The sequence below is a fragment of the Helianthus annuus genome, chromosome 5 (assembly GCF_002127325.2).
Source record: "Helianthus annuus cultivar XRQ/B chromosome 5, HanXRQr2.0-SUNRISE, whole genome shotgun sequence".
In the NCBI taxonomy this organism is placed as follows: domain Eukaryota; kingdom Viridiplantae; phylum Streptophyta; class Magnoliopsida; order Asterales; family Asteraceae; genus Helianthus; species Helianthus annuus.
In genome coordinates this window covers 86,763,190-86,781,515 of record NC_035437.2, presented here as the reverse complement: position 1 = coordinate 86,781,515, position 18,326 = coordinate 86,763,190, and the positions used below count along the sequence as shown (strand labels likewise).

At 35.0% G+C, this 18,326-nt stretch overlaps 1 protein-coding gene across 2 annotated transcripts; it reads left to right on the top strand.

The window, feature by feature from the left end:
* The first annotated feature begins 520 nt into the window (after positions 1-520).
* On the top strand, positions 521-17,029 carry LOC110912329 (phospholipase A(1) LCAT3). Of its 2 annotated transcripts, XM_022157015.2 has the most exons (11): positions 521-825; positions 13,699-13,790; positions 13,932-14,059; positions 14,197-14,332; positions 14,420-14,471; positions 14,562-14,662; positions 14,926-15,105; positions 15,291-15,448; positions 15,822-15,876; positions 15,962-16,015; positions 16,632-17,029. In XM_022157015.2, the coding sequence occupies exons 1-11, from the start codon at positions 621-623 to the stop codon at positions 16,794-16,796; spliced, it is 1,326 nt and encodes a 441-aa protein (XP_022012707.1). In that variant the 5' UTR covers positions 521-620; the 3' UTR covers positions 16,797-17,029. The 2 variants fall into 2 exon arrangements, 1 of the variants encoding a protein (XP_022012707.1); XR_004893014.1 differs by lacking the exon at positions 16,632-17,029 and having other exon boundaries at positions 15,291-15,524; positions 15,962-16,025.
* Positions 17,030-18,326: the final 1,297 nt, after the last annotated feature.

The window sequence follows — 18,326 nt, the reverse complement described above, 5'->3', positions numbered from 1 at the left end:
TCCCTCATTGGACCAACTTTTTTTAAATTTAATTTTATTCTTAGTTAAAATTACGCTTTCGTCCTTCGTTTAAAAATACGTTTTTGCCCCCAGCTCAAAATAAAATTATAACTTTACCCCTATCTCAAAATTACGTTTTTGCTCTCGTTTCAAAAACTCATTTTTAATTTTTTTCTCAGTTTAAAATTACGGTTTCGCCCTTCGTTTAAAATTACGGTTTTGCCCCCAGTTAAAAATAAATTGTTGGTTTTCCCTCTACCTTAAAATTATGATTCTGCCCTCAGCTTAAAATTACGTTTTTGCCCACAGTTCAAAATAAAATTACGACCTCCCCCCAGGCTCAAAATTATGATTTCCCTCTCGCTTAAAATTATGATTTCGCCTCCAACTAAAAATATAATTACGATTTTGCCCTCTATACAGACATACATGTTATGAAAGAGAAATATTCGGTGTATTGCCCCGCAACGCGGGCGGGGCAACAACTAGTTATATTAACATTTCAACATCACAATGAGCATCACAAATCTTCGTGCCACACTTTTCTACATCTTTCCGCTATAATAAATATAATAATAAATAAATACTACTTCTCTTCCTACACTGCAACTGCTCACACAATGGTGGGAAGAAAATGGTGGTGTTTCGGTAATCAAAGCTCCGATGATCTTGACCCGGTACTTTTGGTGACCGGCGTAGGCGGGTCTATTTTGAACTCGAAGCCCAAGAGCTGGTTCGGGTTCACGACCCGTGTTTGGGTCCGTATTCTTCTTGCTGATTTGGAGTTTAGAAAGAAAGTTTGGTCCCTTTACAATCCTGATACTGGTTCGTTTGTTTTCTCTCTAAAACATTTATGGTTTGTTTTTTTTTTGGTTGAATGTTTCGTAGTGCTTGAAATGTTCAACCGGTGGATGGTGGATAAAAATAACTTTTTTTCTTTTTTAACGGCAGTAATGAAATTTTCATAGAAGACTAGCGAAAAAACCCAATACAAACCATGCTATCTAACCGTGCGTAGGATTATCTTTTAAAAAACTTCGTTATAAACGGATAAAAATAATGAGTTTTGTTTTTTACAGTATATACAGAGGTAAAAGTAGAAAAAAGGAGTTTGCACTTAGCCAGAAAGTACCCTGGACGCCTCTACGCCCTTAGGTTATACTGTGTGGGCTCGGCAAAAGGTTTTGCCGCGCGGCAAACACCGCCACCGACGCGGTGTGTTTGCTGAATCGGGGAAGGTACGCCGACGCGGGGAGATGATCGGAGGAGAGAGAGGGTAGTGTGGGGTGGGGTCCACGCCATCTCTCAACTAATCACACATTTTTTTTTAAGTTTACCACTTCACCAAGTGTCTAACCACTGCCAATACTTTTCAGCAAAGTTTAAACACTTTTCACTGATTGACGTGGCGCACTCTGATTGGTTGATTTTTTAGTTTACCACTCTCAATTGTTTAACCACTCCTTACACCCTTAATAGATCCGCCCCTTACCCCTAACCTTAACCCAACTAATATATTTCGTGTCGAATTGTTCAGTATAAAAATTTTTAGTAGTAATGATGAATTGATGATCCAGTGTGAACAACCTGGCCGTTAAAAAAAAAAAAACGTGTGAACAACCTGCTTCTGCTTGTTAGGTTAATCTGCTGATGTGTTTAAAACGTGCAAGTCATGTCATGTCTTTACTGGCAGTAGTTTTGTTTTTGTTTTTTTTTTTGTTTTTTTTGTTTTTTTTTTTTTGAGAAATTGCCACTCCAAATAGTTTCCTTATCGGGTGACTATTCTATTTTTTTTTTTTTTTTTTTTTTTTTGTTCAACCTACTAACTCTCCAAAAATCTCTGTTAGGCCGTGGGGTATGGTGAGGCGGGGGTTGGGACTTGGGTTGGGCATTGGTTGACATGTGGAACCGGGTGGCAGAGATGGGAAACCCACTACAACACACGGTATGGTGGGGCGGGAGTTTGGGGGCGTGGGTTTGGTGGGCTTGTGGGCTGACCGGCTGGGCTGACCCGCTGGGCAACCCAATAACACAAATTTATTTTTTTTAATAAATTTAAATAAAGAAAATTACAAAAAAAGAAGATTACAAAAAAAAAAAATTCCTAACTTTTATATTTGTTTTTTATCTCTTCTCTTAACGCCAAGACTATTTCTAACCCGTCACCCTGTAGGTGATCAATCGGCTGGGATAGAATTTTCAAATCATCCCGTCTTTGTTTCAGGGCATCTCTAGCGGCATCTCTAGCTTCTTTGCTCCTACGTATTTCGGCCCTTTGTTGTTGGAATACGTTGAATGTATCCAACTTGCATGAAATGTCATCCAACTGATCGCTGTATATTCCCCTACGCGAGCCAGAACTCCCAGTTGAAGGCGACGCCGTTTGTTTTTGAGCACGCCTTCTTGATGCATTTCTTCCATGCTCAGGCCGGTTTGGGCTTGGCGAATCATCCAAAAGGTCCTCAAACTCTTGATCTCGTGTATCAGATTGAGCTTGGGATGATGCCCTTGACCTTTTGGAAGACGAGTTAGTTTCGCTACCAATGGGGACAGTGGACCACTTTGGATGAAATTTACAAATCTCCCAACAATGCATGAAACGGAAGTCGGCCTTCATATTTGACTTGTATCCGACCAGTACATTTGTCAAAATGTCGGCTTCGGTTTCACCACTTTTAGGGTTTTGCTTTGCTTTATTTAAACACCCACTAAATTTTGTAAGTTGGGTGCTTATTTCGGTCCACTTTGAGGATAAGCTATCGTTTTCACGATAAGTCCCCTTACCCATTTCTTCATGGAATTTCCTACTAACGCATTCCCACAAGGCGGTTCGATGTTGCGAATTTCCTATTTTAATAAAAAAAGATTAATATATTACAAACTCATATAAAAAATAATCATTCCATTAATATAAACTAAGGTTAAGAATACCTAAAGTTGAATGTTGAGATTGTTCACACCAAGCCCTCGCCAATGCAACTTCTTCAGCATAGACCCATTTTTGTTGTTTTCGTTTGGCGGTTTCAACTAGTTTATCCTCCTCGGTTTTTTTTTTATGACTTCTTTTTTTGATGGGTTTCGATGCGGAAGAACCCTCTTTGGGTGGTTGAGTTTCGGGAACGGACTCGTTTAGTGAAAGGTCGATGGAGGTTGGTGAAAGGTCGATGGGCGATTGTGAAAACGGGGTAGGTCTTGAATCTTCGGTTTGTGGGAAGTTAGTATATAAACGATTCCCGATATACGATGCATAACTTGCTAATTTGGGCGTAGGAGAGTGTATGAAAAACGGACGAGCTAGTGGACGAGTGGGTGGTGGGCTAGGATTATTTTCTTGGAATCCATACGGGTTGTTCGGGTCAAAAGGACGGTTGTAAGGATGCATTTTTCTTATTGTAGATGGAGAATTTGAAGATGTATAGAAGATGTGGTTGATGAATGTGGTAAAAAATGGAAGAAAAATATGAGTTTTATAGTGAAAAAATAGAAGTTTTTTTTTTTATTATAGCCGTTGGCCAACGGCTAGCCCAACGGCTCTTTTCTTTGGGCCATTCACAAACCGCCATGTCACCTCTTTGCCCCGCCCCACGCCTGGCTTGAAACCCAAGCCCCAAGGGGCCACGCCAAAACTCCCGCCCTCCTTGGGTGATGACTTGGGCGTTTTACCCCAACCCATGCCAAAAGTCCCGCCCCATACCCCACGGCCTTAACTCAGGGGCATTTTCGCCACTTCAATTATATCTTTTTATTTTTGCTATTTTCATCAAACCTTATTTTTACCTTTTTGTTTTTAATATTTTTATTTCTTTTTATTTTATATTAAAACTATACAAATAATTATATATTATATTATAATATTAATAGTTTATATATTAAATCTAATATTAATTAACTAGGTTAGAACACCGTGTATTACACGGGTTGAATAAATACAATTTTATATATCAAATAATAAAAAAATATATCTTTAAAAATCTCTTTTATTACACGGGTTGAATAAATGCAATTTTATATACCAAATAATAAAACAATATATATATTTAAAAATCTTGTTTATTACATTGGTTGAATAAATGTAATTTTATATATTAAATAATAAAAAAGTTATATCTTTAAGAACCCCGTGTATTGTACGGGTTGAGTAAATATAATTTTATATATTAAATAATAAAAAAGTTACATTTTTAAGAACCTCGTCGAGCTGAGGAGCAAGACTAAGTTCGACCGTTAGGGAGACTAAAACGGGATGTTGTGTTATACAGGTTGAACACATGTAATTTTATATACCAAACAACAAAAAATTATATCTTTATAAATCCTATGTATTATATGTATTAAATAAATCTAATTTTATATACTACATAATAAAAAAAAAGTTATATTTTTTAAAACCCTGAGCATTACACGAGTTGCATAAATGTAATTTTGTATGGTAAAAAATAAAAATGTTATATCTTTTAAAAACCTCGTTTATTACACGGATTGAATGAATCTAATAAAAAATTATATCTTAAAAAAAACTAACGGATATAATCGATATACGATGGATGGGGTGATTGAGGTGATTGTTCTTATGAATGTCATGTAAACATAGTGATTACCGTATTTGAGTTGAGAATTGAACACGAAAATATAAGTATAGAACCAATAAACACCTTTTAACCATTTCTGAAATAGGTTCTACCCTTAACTATTTTAGTTTAATAAAATAAATAAATCATTTAAATTAACTGAGTTAGGGTTAAAGGACATAACTTGCAAGGGTTTGCAAACATCGAGTACGTTTTCTGTAATTATTGAAGACAAAGGACACAGTTTGCAATAAGTGACATACATAAAAGACGATTTTTGTAATTTACTCTATTTTAAAACATTATATATATTATCTCCTATATGAATTATTTAAATTTATATTAAATTTAATTGTATAATTATCTTTTAATTGATATTAATTATCTATAAAAATAGATGGTTTCAATGAATGACACGTGTCTAAAACTTGGTTTCTTTTATTATAGTAGATGGGCTAGGTTAAAACCCCGTGTATTACACGGGTTGAATAAATGTACTTTTATATATTAAATAATAAAAAGTTATATTTTTATGAGACCCGTATATTGTATGGGTTAAATAAATGTAATTTTATATATCAAATAATAAAAAGTTATATCTTTAAAAACCATGTGTATTACACAGATTAATTAAATATAATTTTGTATACTAAATACTAAAAACGCCGTACCGTGTATAATCAGGTTGAATAAATCTACCAAATAATAAAAAAAAATACATCCTTAAAAACCCCGTATGTTACACGTGTTGAATAGATCTAAAAAAAAGTTATATCTTTAAAAACCATGTGTATTACACATTTTAAATAAATGTAATTTTGTATATTAAATACTAAAAATGTCGTATCTTTAAAAGACCCGTGTATAGTCGGGTTGAAAATCTACCAAATAATAAAAAAATTATATCCTTAAAAACCCCGTGTATTACACGTGTTAGAATAAATCTAATTATACATAGCAAATGATAAAAATTTATATATCTTAAAAACCTTCGTGCATTACACAGGTTATATAAATGTAACTTTGTATAGTAAATAATAAAAAAAATATATTTTTCAAAACTCCGCATTTTACACGAGTTGAATAAATATAATTTTGTATACCAAATACTAAAAAAAGTTATATTTTTAATAAATTAGGATAACATTTAATAATAATTCATTATTTATATATTTAATATAAGATAAGTAGGAAAAAGAGGTATTTGTTTTAAAAATATACTAAATTAACAATTTAGATTTGAGGATAATATTTTATTAAAGTATGATAAGATTTAATATTAATTTATTATTTATTTATTTAGTTAATATAAGATGAGTATAAATTTGAGGATACCTTCAATGAATGACATGTGTCCAAAAGTTGGTTTCTTTTATTATAGTAGTTAGATATACAGAGTAAACTTTCATTTTCCTCCCTGTGGTTTGGTCATTTTAGCGGTTTTGTCCCAATCCTTTAAAAATAGTCATTTTACTCTGATAGTTTACTATGTTTTTCCATTTTACTCCCCACCTCTAACTCAGTTAATTATTTCAGTTAAAAGGGGGTATTTCAGTAATTTTATATATAAATACTTAATATTTATTATTAATTTGTTAAATCTGTTTTATCTTTTTATTTATTGATATTAAATATAAAAAGATTATTTAATTATTAATATCTATATATTAAGGGAAATTGGCCTGTAATAATCTCACCTAGACCTTATTGGCCATTAATAATCCCACCTCAGAATATTCCCTCCACCAGTCCCACCTTTCACCTATTTTTCCTACAATGGTCCCTCGTTAAAAAAACTTAACGAAGTTAAGCTTTTTTCCAAATTACAAACAGATTTTTAGGGCTTTTGATTAGGACGACGATACGAGTCCATTGATGTAAAACTTGCCTCGTAACCATGCTCAAAACGATGAAAACGGCGCTTCAATTCGGGTGTTTAAATTTCCAATTAACCAAAATCAAATCACTTGGAGCACCATTTCGAAGTAAGTTTTACATTAATGGACTCGTATCATCGTTCTGATCAAAAGCCCTAAAAATATGTTTGTAATTTGGAAAAAAACTTAACTCCGTTAAGTTTTTTTTAACGGGGGACCATTGTAGGAAAAATATGTGAAAGGTGGGACTGGCGGGGGGAATATTCTGAGGTGGGATTATTAATGGCCAATAAGGTCTAGGTGGGATTATTACAAGCCAATTCCCCATATATTAATATACATATAATATAACATACATATATACATCCTAGCACTAATTCCCTTTCTCCCCTTTCTCTCTCTACTAACCAACCACCACTAGTCAGCCAAAAGCAACTGGCCACCACCACCATCCCGTCACCACGACCAACCTGCCACCACCATCGCCTCGCTTGGATCTGACACGCCGGAGAACCAGATATGGCTGACATCACAATGAATCTACAAAAATCATCACCACAAGTCTGAAACCCATCTACACCACCCCCACTAGCCGCCGCAATAATTGCAAGGCAGATCTGAACATATTAAATTATTAATCATCACCACAAGTCCGAAACCCCCAAATCACAGTTCTAGTTCTAATCTGATGGATGGTGGTGCTAGGTTTCCAACGAAGGTTTCAGAACCTGATTCCGATGGATGGGTATTCGGTGAAGAGGGTGAGCTAGTGGTGGTGGTTGTTGTGGGTGAACGTGGTTACGATTTTTCTTTATCCAGTTGAACAGCGTATCCACCATTATCGCCCTTTTTTGAATAAGAAACCTCCACATCCATGACTAGGGTTTGATAAAAATTCGGGGGTTATGGTTTCAGACGAAGATGTAATGGTGTGGGTCGTTGGCGGTGGTCGATGTGGGGTGGAGTGGTAGTGGTGGTGGTGCTTGTTGGCGGTGTTGAGGTCGTGGGGATGGTGGTTGTTGGTGGTGGTGTCTGGTGATTAAGAAGAGATAGAAGAGAGATGAGAGAGTATATGTATGTTTGTGATGTGTTTGTATGCATATAATATAAATTAAAATATCTTTATTTGTAAATTACCAAAATATCCTTACTTCCATGTGGCAAGTTACCAAAATACCCTTCTATTTAACAGACATTTCTAATGGAAATAAAGGCGGGGAGCAAAATGGGAAAAACATAGTAAACTATTGGAGGAAAATGACTATTTTTAAAGGATTGAGGCAAGACCGTCAAAACGACCAAACCATATGGAGCAAAGCGGAAGTTTACTCTAATATATATATATATATATATATATATATATATATATATATATATATATATATATATATATATATATATATAATAAAAACAAAATCACTAACAACATAAAACCCAGAGTAATCTGGGAAAATAGTCACTGAGGTTTGGTCACTTTTGCCACTTTAGTCCAAAAATCAAACCTTTTGAATCGGGGTCCCTATGGTTTCATTTTTGTTGCCATTTTCATCCAAAATCAAAATATGGTCAGATTTTTTAGTTAACATCTAGTTTTTTTTTTGTCTTTTTCTTCTTTTTAATGAAGGGCAAAATGGTCTTTTAACGTTTTATTATAACAAATTAAAAAAAAGTTAACCATTTTGCCCTTCATTAAAAGGGAGGGAAAAAAAACTAGATGTTAACTGAAAAATCTGACCAGATTTTGCTTTGGATGAAAATGGCAACAAAATGAAAACCATAGGGACCCAATATTCAAAAGGTTTGAGTTTTGGACTAAAGTGACAAAAGTGACCAAACCTTAGGTGGTGTTGAAGGTGGTAAAGGTGGTGGTGGCAGTAGGTGTCAGTGGTGTTGTGTGTGTATATATTTATATAAATATGTATATGTACCCTAATATAAATATGATTAAGTAGATCAGGTTTTTAGTTTTTAATAATAATAATAATATAATAAATAAATAAAATTCAGATTTCTATCTTTTATAATAACTAGGATGGATTCCGCCGCGTTGCGGCTACCGACAAGCATGCTTCATTATTGCATCTCCTTTTCTACGAAAAATGAGCATTTACAAATGCTTAATTGAGCTACATAAGAGCTTACATTACATCCCTAATCAAAATATAAATCTATTAGTTTCTACATATTTATTTCAAGTAGTCGATGCTTCTTGTTTTCGTTAAAGATATAGAAAAAGTATAATGGTTTTACTGGTTAACCCAACTAAGAGAAAGGAAAGGTTAACGGGCCACCGTTTTAACACAAAAAAATAATAATAAATAAAAAAATACTTGATTGTATACATATGTGGGATGGGATCTTTAGTCAATTAAGTGGACTAACAAATTCATTACCGAAAGTTAAAACTCTTTTTTCCAAAATCTTGAAACATAAGAGTAACTTATAACAAAATCTTCAAAGTGGGTTCACCCAGACACCCAGTCATTTAGTTTATTGCATTTAGCAAGTGATGGGGATTTTATCATCATTCTATACACTTTATGCTTTCACATAGGTTCTATCGTATTTTCAGAAACATATATTGCGGTAGTAGGCATAGCGCTTCATTATTAAAAACAAAACTTTGAAAAGTTCAATTTCTCTACAGCATTACTAACTTTGTTTTCATAGTCACAATCCCTCAATGTCATTTTTTAACAACAGTCAACAGGTCCATTGTAGATTCTTAAATTGCCGCTTTACAATTGAGGTCACTACTCCTACACATGAAAACCGGTCCCAAACTGAGTTGTACCCATCACTTATATCTAGTCATAACAACACAGATGTGTGTACATCACTACCACAACATATCAGTTGAATGAACCACCGGAAAAATCACTACAAATTTTCCAATCACTCAAACTCAAATCCCCTGTTTCAAACTTTTATAAAAACTGTTATCCTAACTTTTATAAAAAAAATGTTGTCCATGATACACAAAGCTTTGTTGCCTAGTAGGCACCAGCATGTTCCAGACTTATATGACTTATATGGACATATTATTGCAGTAGAAGAGGCATATTGTTTATATACTTGATTCACATACAAATTGTCATATGATGTGTGATAGTCATGCTGTGTATTAATTTAACAGTCAACCTAAATATATCACATTTTAGTAGCCAATGTAATAGGTTTTTTAACATGTGTGAAACTTCAACATCCACCAAGTTGGATGAGAGCTGCAAAATAAAAAGGTCATAGTACACTACATACGTTATATCAGGTGTCTCATGTTTGCTGGTAGGCATTCATCAATTCAACAAACTCATTTTATAAATTCCTTTAAACAACAAAACTTTTTATATCACAAACTCCCTGTTCAACAATTAATTTCATCATCAGAAAATCAGAAATAGACAATTTCCCAAATCAAATATCAGTTTTATCAATGAAAACCCCTAGAATTTAGACATCGAAGTAACATAAAAGAGCATTACCTACAAGTAAGAACACAAACAGGAAGACAATGGAACCCTAGTCACCGTATATGCCCAGGTGCTCTTTACCACTGTCGTCGTTCATCATCCGAGGTTTGTAACACCACGGCCGCTCAAGCGACTGTGGCTCTGGTGGTGCGACCACCTAACACTGGCGGTGGTAGTGCTCGAGTCCTCCGGCAACGACGGTTGAGGGTGTGATGCTCCTAGTCGGACGATCTGAGAGCTATGGTGGAGACCGGCAACGACAACGCGAGTAGTGAGGGTAGCACCACACCTCCGACGACGGCGCTAGGGTTCCGCCGTGATCTCAGATGGCGTCGGCGGTAACAAAGGGTGTTCTGATGTAGGGTTTTGAAGGTTAGACGAAAGATGCAACGAACTTGGTTGAAGCAGGTCTTTGGTACTTACACCGTAGATGGTCGATCGGACTGCCGTAAACCTCGTCGGAACTGCCGACTGGTGCATCCTTTCTCCTATTGACTCTCACTTGGTAGAAAGGAAGGTAGGAACTTGTGTGGTAAAATCAGAAAAAGCTGATGCCGTCATCGTTAAGTCACTGTTGTTCGGTTATGTTTCAAATTGATACATATATATAAATTATATATAATATAAATGATTTAAAAAAGGAGTGAATTGCAAAGTTTGTCCTTTATCTTTATACACATTTGCAGGCGGTGTCCTTTTTGTTTAAAATTGACGAGTTTTGTACTTTGTTTTTTAAATTCCTGCACGTTATGTCCTTTAGGCCTAACCTAGTTAATTTTTTTTCAGTTAAATCTAATCATGTGCCTTGCACATGAGGGCAATTTTGTCACTTTACCTTTTAGAGACTTATTATATAAAAAGTTAAATAACTAACCATTTTATTAAAAAAAAAAACACTTTAACCACCACTATAACCTCTGTACCATCTTCCTCATGCTTCCTCTGTACCACCATAATCACCATCACAACCTCCTTCCACATGTTTCCACCATAACCACCACCACAACCTCCTTCCACCATTACCACAACAGCCTCCTTCCACCACCGACACTACCACCACAACCACAGCCTCCTTCCACCATCACCACCTGTTTCCACCATACCCACCAACCCACCACCGTTGCAACGACATCATCACCACCCATCCACCCCGCCACCACCACCAAAATTTCATCCAAACACAAACCCCCAAATTTTCAGATTCGGTACAAACCCCAAATTTTTCAGATTCAACTTAATTCAACAAAAATATCCTAAAACTAGGTTAAATCTAAACCTACCGATTTGATGATTTGTTGAACCTGATGTTGCACGAGTGTTTGGTGTAGTTTTTCGACGTACGATTTCGTTTCGTTCTTCTTATTCGTCGTCTCAAACGTCGTCGTCGTTTCATCTCCGATAGATCCACAGCTTCCGAAGCTACTAGAAGATTCCGATCACCATGAATTTGAGTTCAGAGAAAACGAATTTTCATCAATTTTCTCATCTTCATCAGAAACCGGTCCTAATTTCTGAAATTCTCCAATATTTTCTTCGATCTGATTCATCTCAGCAGTTTCCGTACAACCTTCAAACCGATCCAATTCTTCAAACAACCTCTCTAACCTTAAGCTTCTCTGCTAATCCGTAACCGTCACCTCACCATCAGTTAACAAAGGCGGAGAATTAAACACAGTTTGATAAATCTCAAGATCTTCAAACTCACGAAACTCTTCATGCTGCTGGATGTGAATATTATTGACGATTGATGTAAGGAATCGGAGGTTGGAGTAAAGAGAGAGAGATGTAGAGAGAGGGGGGATTGAGAGAGAGAGAGAGAGAGAGAGAGAGAGGGATGTTCAGTAAGTGTGAGAGGGTAGAGTATTATATATTATTAAAACATTTTTATTTTTGTTTTATTTGTTAAAACATTTTTATTTAAATGGGTAAAAAGACTAAAATACCCTTTTGTGATCTAATTTAACTGAAAAAATTAACTAGGTTAGGCCTAAAGGACATAACGTGTAGGATTTTAAAACATAAAGTACAAAACTCGTCAATTTTAAACATAGAGGACACCGCCTGCAAATGTGTATAAAGATAAAGGACAATTTTTGCAATTCACTCTTAAAAAAGATATAACAATGGTTTTGGATAAAAATGGCAATTTAGAAACCTTTTTTTGTTAATGCCAAAAATATCCCTGGTTATAACCAGGTTTTTAGAATGAGTTAGGCAATGTGATCAAAATGACAAAAAATGGGAAAAGTTAGGGACCCTGGGTAGAAAAAAAACTATTTGGACTAAAATGTCAAATTGGGATAAACCTTAGGGACTAAAATGGCAATTTACTCATTTTTTAATTAAAGAGTTTTCTTTAATTAAAGGTTATTTTATGTATATGGATGAAAATGGCGAATACCAAACCATTTAATAAAACTAACTGAGTTTTTTTAACCGAGTTAATAAAATGGACGAAAATGGCAAAAAATAGGAAAAGTCAGGGACCCAGAGGATAAAAAAAACTATTTGGACTAAATTGGCATTTTTAGTCAAACCTCAGGTACTAAAATGACAATTTACGGTACTAAAATGACAATTTACTCTTGTTGTTTTTCCTTTTGGAAATTTGTGTAACTGAAGTGTCGTTTTCGTTTAATAAAGTGTGAGGCCCGCATCTATGTTGGACGTAATTCCTGTCCTTGAGCCTATGACACGGGATGGGCCGATTAAGTCAAGTTATGGATTAGTGTGGTTGTTTGATTAAGTTAATCTTAATTGAAGGTAATTATAAGAGTTACAGATAATTATCAAATTCCTTGTTTTTAGTTAGATATAGAAAAGGATGTTTATATTTAACTAGAATTAGGATTGTGTTTCAATTAGGATTTCTACCACTATATAACCAATCCATCACGGATCTTTGTGATTATGAGTGATATTCATTTTTGAGCATATTATCTGAATAAAGGAGAGCTAATTCCTAAAACTCGTGAGCGTTTTTAATCGACTGGGACTTGAATCTATGTACTACTAATAGGGCTGTCCTGTTTTTACCCGAAACCCAACCCGAATTCGAAGTCACCAAAACCCGAATTGGAGAATACCTGAAAGACCTGAACCCGACCAACCCTAACCTTAAACGGATTGATTATCGGGTCACTTTTCCAAGCCAAAAACCCGAACAACCCGAAACTTGAACATTTATTGTCTTTTTTATAGATGCGTTTTGGGTTGGAGCGTTTGGTATTTGAAACATTAGGTCTTGGGACTTTTGAACATTATCATACCATATTCTTAAATGATTGAATTTTGATGATATTCTTTTGATACCATGATGAATTTTGATGATATTTTGTGGACCCCCCCCCCTTTTACCATTTTACATCCAAACCCAAAATCCGAACAACCCGAACTTTAAATGGGTCGGTTATCGGGTCATTTTTTCCTAGCCGAAAACCCAACCAAGCCGACCCAAAAAAAAACCCAAGAATACCAAATAAGCTTTATTTACGACTAGAAGCTGCACTCTTGTCGGTTTCACATATAAACATATTTATATTTGTTATAGTTTGTTCGTCGGTTAGGTCCGCCCTAGTTTTGACCCAAAACTACATGAGGCGTGCCCTTTCTCGCCCCTGATGTTTTTGTTTTTTTCCTGAGCACCTCAGGCACACCCTTTTTAAACCATGAGTGTGATGTGATCATATCAATCTAGTTATGCTAAGTGACATAGTGATTAAATGTTTATTATTCGGAATATGGGAATTTTGTTAATTAGGTTTATGTGTTTGGAATTTTCAGGCTACGCAGAAGCATTGGATGATAGTTCTGATATTGTTATTCCACAAGATGATTATGGACTTTATGCGATTGACATTTTGGATCCGTCACATGTAAGTTTTTCTGGTCATCATATGGTGTGTTGTCTTTCATCATATGTACAAGTTAAACTTTGAGAAGCTACTTTATAAATATGGTATATATTGCATTCAAGAAAGAGTGATCTAGTTTATTTGTATTTTGTGGCACCTCAGTGGATAAAATGTTTGCACGTGACGGATGTATACCATTTTCATGACATGATTGATATGCTTGTTAATTGTGGATACAAGAAAGGAACCACATTGTTTGGCTATGGATATGACTTTCGCCAAAGCAATAGGTAGTTGCTTTAGCTTTCAGTAATTAAGGGGTGTTTGGATGTTCGTTTTATTATTTACAATCCAAACACCCCTTAAGAGACATCAGCTTAGTTGACTATTAAATCAAAATAACAATTAAGTCTCCACATGTTGGCAGAATTGACCAGTCAATGGATGGCCTCAAGGAAAAGCTGGAGACTGCATATAAAGCTTCGGGGGGTAGAAAAGTCAACCTTATCTCACACTCGATGGGGGGATTGTTAGTATCGTGTTTCATATCACTTCATTCTGATGTATTACCTTCTTTTAATTTCTTCTTATTGTGTGCATATGATAAATACTATGTTGAGAATACAATTCATAGTGTCTAGTTGCTATAGGTGTTTGCTAAGTATGTGAATAAGTGGATAACCATTGCAACCCCTTTCCAAGGTAACTACGTTTCTTTACATATTGGGTGGGTTGGACATCTCTAGGGGATAGTAATTTGAGGTAGCTAATGTTTATGTATATGTGTATCAGGTGCACCAGGATGCATCAATGATTCTCTTTTAACTGGATTACAATTTGTGGAAGGTCTTGAAAGCTGCTTATTTGTTTCAAGGTGGTCAATGCATCAACTGGTAATGTTTATGTACGGTGGCAAGAGCCCAGGCTGGGTAACGAGTCAAAATGTATTCGGGTTCATTTTAGTATGGGTCCAACGACAATGTCGGTTTTCTGTTGCCCCGAAAACAAAATTTATGTCAAATTTTTATGAGTACAAGTAAATAAACTATATGTAAGTAATAATGATTACAAAAATAATGTTGTTATAGTAATAATCGGGATCTTTGAGTAAAAAAGAAGTTATATCCATGACCATCAAGTTGTTTTGTGTTTTCAGTTGGTAGAATGCCCATCGATCTATGAGATGCTGCCTAATCCCGAGTTCAAATGGAAAAAGCAACCTGAAATTGTGGTCTGGAGAAACGATTCCGAAAATGGACAAGATTTGGTCAAAAGGGAAACATATGGCACATCTGGATGTGTGGACCTATTTGTAGAAGCGTTGAAAGACAATGAGGTAAATCCTTTTACCTACTCCAATCCAATACCAAAATTTGAAACTTTAGAGCGTCTCGTGCATATTTAAACCAAGAAAGAGACTATTATCTGCCAATCTGAAAAACCATTCTTAAGGGTGTATAATATTGTAGGGTTTCTTAGCATGATACCAATCTACTCTTTTGGTTTCTTCAACTGTGACAGATAGAATATAACAAGAAGACCATACCTTTGCCATTCAATCATGATATCTACAAATGGGCTGCTACTACACGCAAGATGTTAAACAGCGTGCAGCTACCCGCAGGGATAGATTTCTACAACATTTATGGAACATCTTTGGATACACCTTTTGATGTTTGGTATGTTAGAATTCATATGATAAAGAAATTGAGATTTTCAAATACGTAACCAACTTTGGTTCATTTTTTGTTTCAGGTAAGAAACTGTCATAAGTTTCAGTTTTAGATATACAGGTAGGTCAAAATGATGATGGAGACGCATCGCACCCAATTTCGTTGGCGGGGCATTGAGAAACCCTTTACGGGGTGACAGGGTTGAATCTTGAACTAAAATTTATAAGAAATTGTGGGGTTTAATAAAATTTGGACTAAAGTTGGTTACAATAAACTACAAAAAGTAAAGTAATTAGTTTTTTGGCACTTCATGGTTATGATGTTTATGTTTTGTGTCGTGTGTGTGTGTGTGCTGAAATGCTTACTATGCTGCCTGCAGTTATGGTTCAGGAACTGATCCAATTAATGATCCATCTGAGATATGCCATACACTGGTAAGTCATTCAAATCCATCAATTATCCTGTTAACATCTCTTGTATGCTTGTTCGATGAAGAGTTTAATGTTTTTGTTTGTGCAGCCTGAATACTCATATGTGGATGGAGATGGAACAGTCCCTGCCGAGTCTGCAATGGTACCTTAAATATCATATATAAAGTGTGTGTTTATGTGCCCCTCCCTTTAAATAATTGGGTCAAACACATCGATCGATCGCCTAATTAACTTCAAGTTTGACTACTTATTCATCAAAAACTTCAAGACCCATGTTTTTACTATTAACAAACCTGATTTAGAACTGAACACTGCATTATCTAATTTGACCACAAAAGTCAACTGGTTTGTCTCGAACAGGAGTAAAGGTGGTAATTTTGTCCCATTTAATTATGACTGTGTGTGTGTGTTTTTTACCTCAAAAACATGTCAAATCAACAAGTGTAATTAATATATGAACGCCGTCCCAATCCCGTCTTTTATGAATACAACCTTGTAAATTGTTTGATCCGAGGGTTTAGATAAATAAACAACAACAACAACAATAATAATTGAATCTTGATTATTTGTAAAAAAGATCTTTAAAAAATGGCAAACCAAGTGTTTTTGGTCAACCCAACCCGGACCCGGCTAGTATTGACCCATTCTAAAAATGAGAACCGATTTTGACCTGCTTACCCCATCTTTACACATCTACATTAGAGTATGTCGTGTGTAAAAGATTGTCTAATATCCTGGAACTGAAATATGATGTACAGGCAGATGGATTTAAAGCGATAGAGCGAGTAGGGATTCCAGGTGCTCACCGGGCACTACTAAGAGATGAACTTGTATTTGAATACATAAAAAAGTGGTTGGGAATCCAAGAACGGGGCGGGTCACAGGTAAAGAGCTCTAAAGTTGTTGATGTTGGTTCATCTTGAACCTTACATAGTGTTTTTGTATCCTAGTAATTCGTGATCCTATGAAGGAAAGAACATGCAAAAGTATTAGTAGGTTATTGTCATCATTGTGAAATAAGTGTTGCCATCATGGGTTGTCATGCTAAAATCCGTTGGCAAATTGTTAAATTAGTCATTAGATATGTTGTATTACTTATATGCCCCTTGCGCTTTTGTCTAAATCATAGTGTTCTTGATAATGTTGTACTGTATTACATTACATGATGATATTAATTAATATTTTTATAAATATTTTTTATGATTATCAAAGTAACATTTCAAAACTGATTATACTTGTTATATACGGGGTTGGTTCCGGTACAAACCATATTTATCCTACAAACCGTAAGAACAGATCCTAGCACTTAAAAGAAGTTAAATTAGCACATACCAAAACAATACATACATAAAAGTAGCACTTTTGAATTATATTAGCACATGAAAATTAACCAAGATAATTGATTTTAGCACATATTTGAATGATATCAGCACTTTTCTTAATCAGCACATTGAAAACAAAAGGAAGATCCAAATAAAGAATTAATTGCTTGTTAGCATATTTATAGGGAATTCAATATAATTGATATTATTTAGGATATTATTTTATCATTTCTCTATAATTGGTTGGATGCCACGTGACACTTTTTAAATGGTTCTTACAGTTTGTATGCGAAATGTGGTTTGTATTTGATCCTACTCCTGTTATATACTTATATAGTATGATGTTTGGAACAGTTGAGTTGAGAAATAAGATAGCATGACTTTATGGTTATGGTGTCTTTAGATAAAAGATTTAACACTTACATAGCTCAAAACAACTTGTCAACGACTATTATCCGTATTAACCCATCAAAAATTTCTTCCAATAGTCATATCTACATACCACTTTCCTAACTTTTTTTTGTTAACTATTAATTAATGGGAGTGGAATGGCATTTCTGTCACACACAGTGGACTTTCGTTCATATTACACACAATGGACTTGAATCATTCAACCACCTTACATAGACCGGGAATCACCTCCCTACACTCATGGGCGGACCTACCCACAATTGTGGATGGGCGGCCGCACGCTTTGAAAAAAAGTTTTAAGCGCTAATTTTCGTCGTAAATCCCAACCACACCCCTTGGATTTTTTCAACCGCAACCCTTTAAAATTTTCAACCGCCCCACTTAGAAAAAAAATTATGAATTTATAAAAAAAATAAATTCAACACTTATTATTATGAATATACAAGTATATAACAAAATTTATATAATTGTTCTTTAACCACTTATTCACTTTACTTAACCCAACTACCCAACCCCAAACCCAAACCCAACCCAAAGATTTTGAACTAAATAAAATAACCAAACCAACCCACATATGACCCATTCGAATTCCAAATCCCACTCCAAAAAAGACGCTCAACGACTACAGTCTACAGCACCTCACAGCTCGACGAGTTTTTTGGCCGGAAAATTCAAAACTCCAGCCGTTCCGAACATTATTACGCTGGAATTCCGACTTAG

Coding starts and splice junctions, on each gene's coding strand:
- LOC110912329 (XM_022157015.2), top strand. CDS start 621: ATGGTGGGAAGAAAATGGTGGTGTTTCGGTAATCAAAGCTCCGATGAT. Junction 13,791..13,931: donor ACATTTTGGATCCGTCACAT/GTAAGTTTTTCT, acceptor GTGGCACCTCAG/TGGATAAAATGTTTGCACGT. Junction 14,060..14,196: donor GACTTTCGCCAAAGCAATAG/GTAGTTGCTTTA, acceptor ACATGTTGGCAG/AATTGACCAGTCAATGGATG.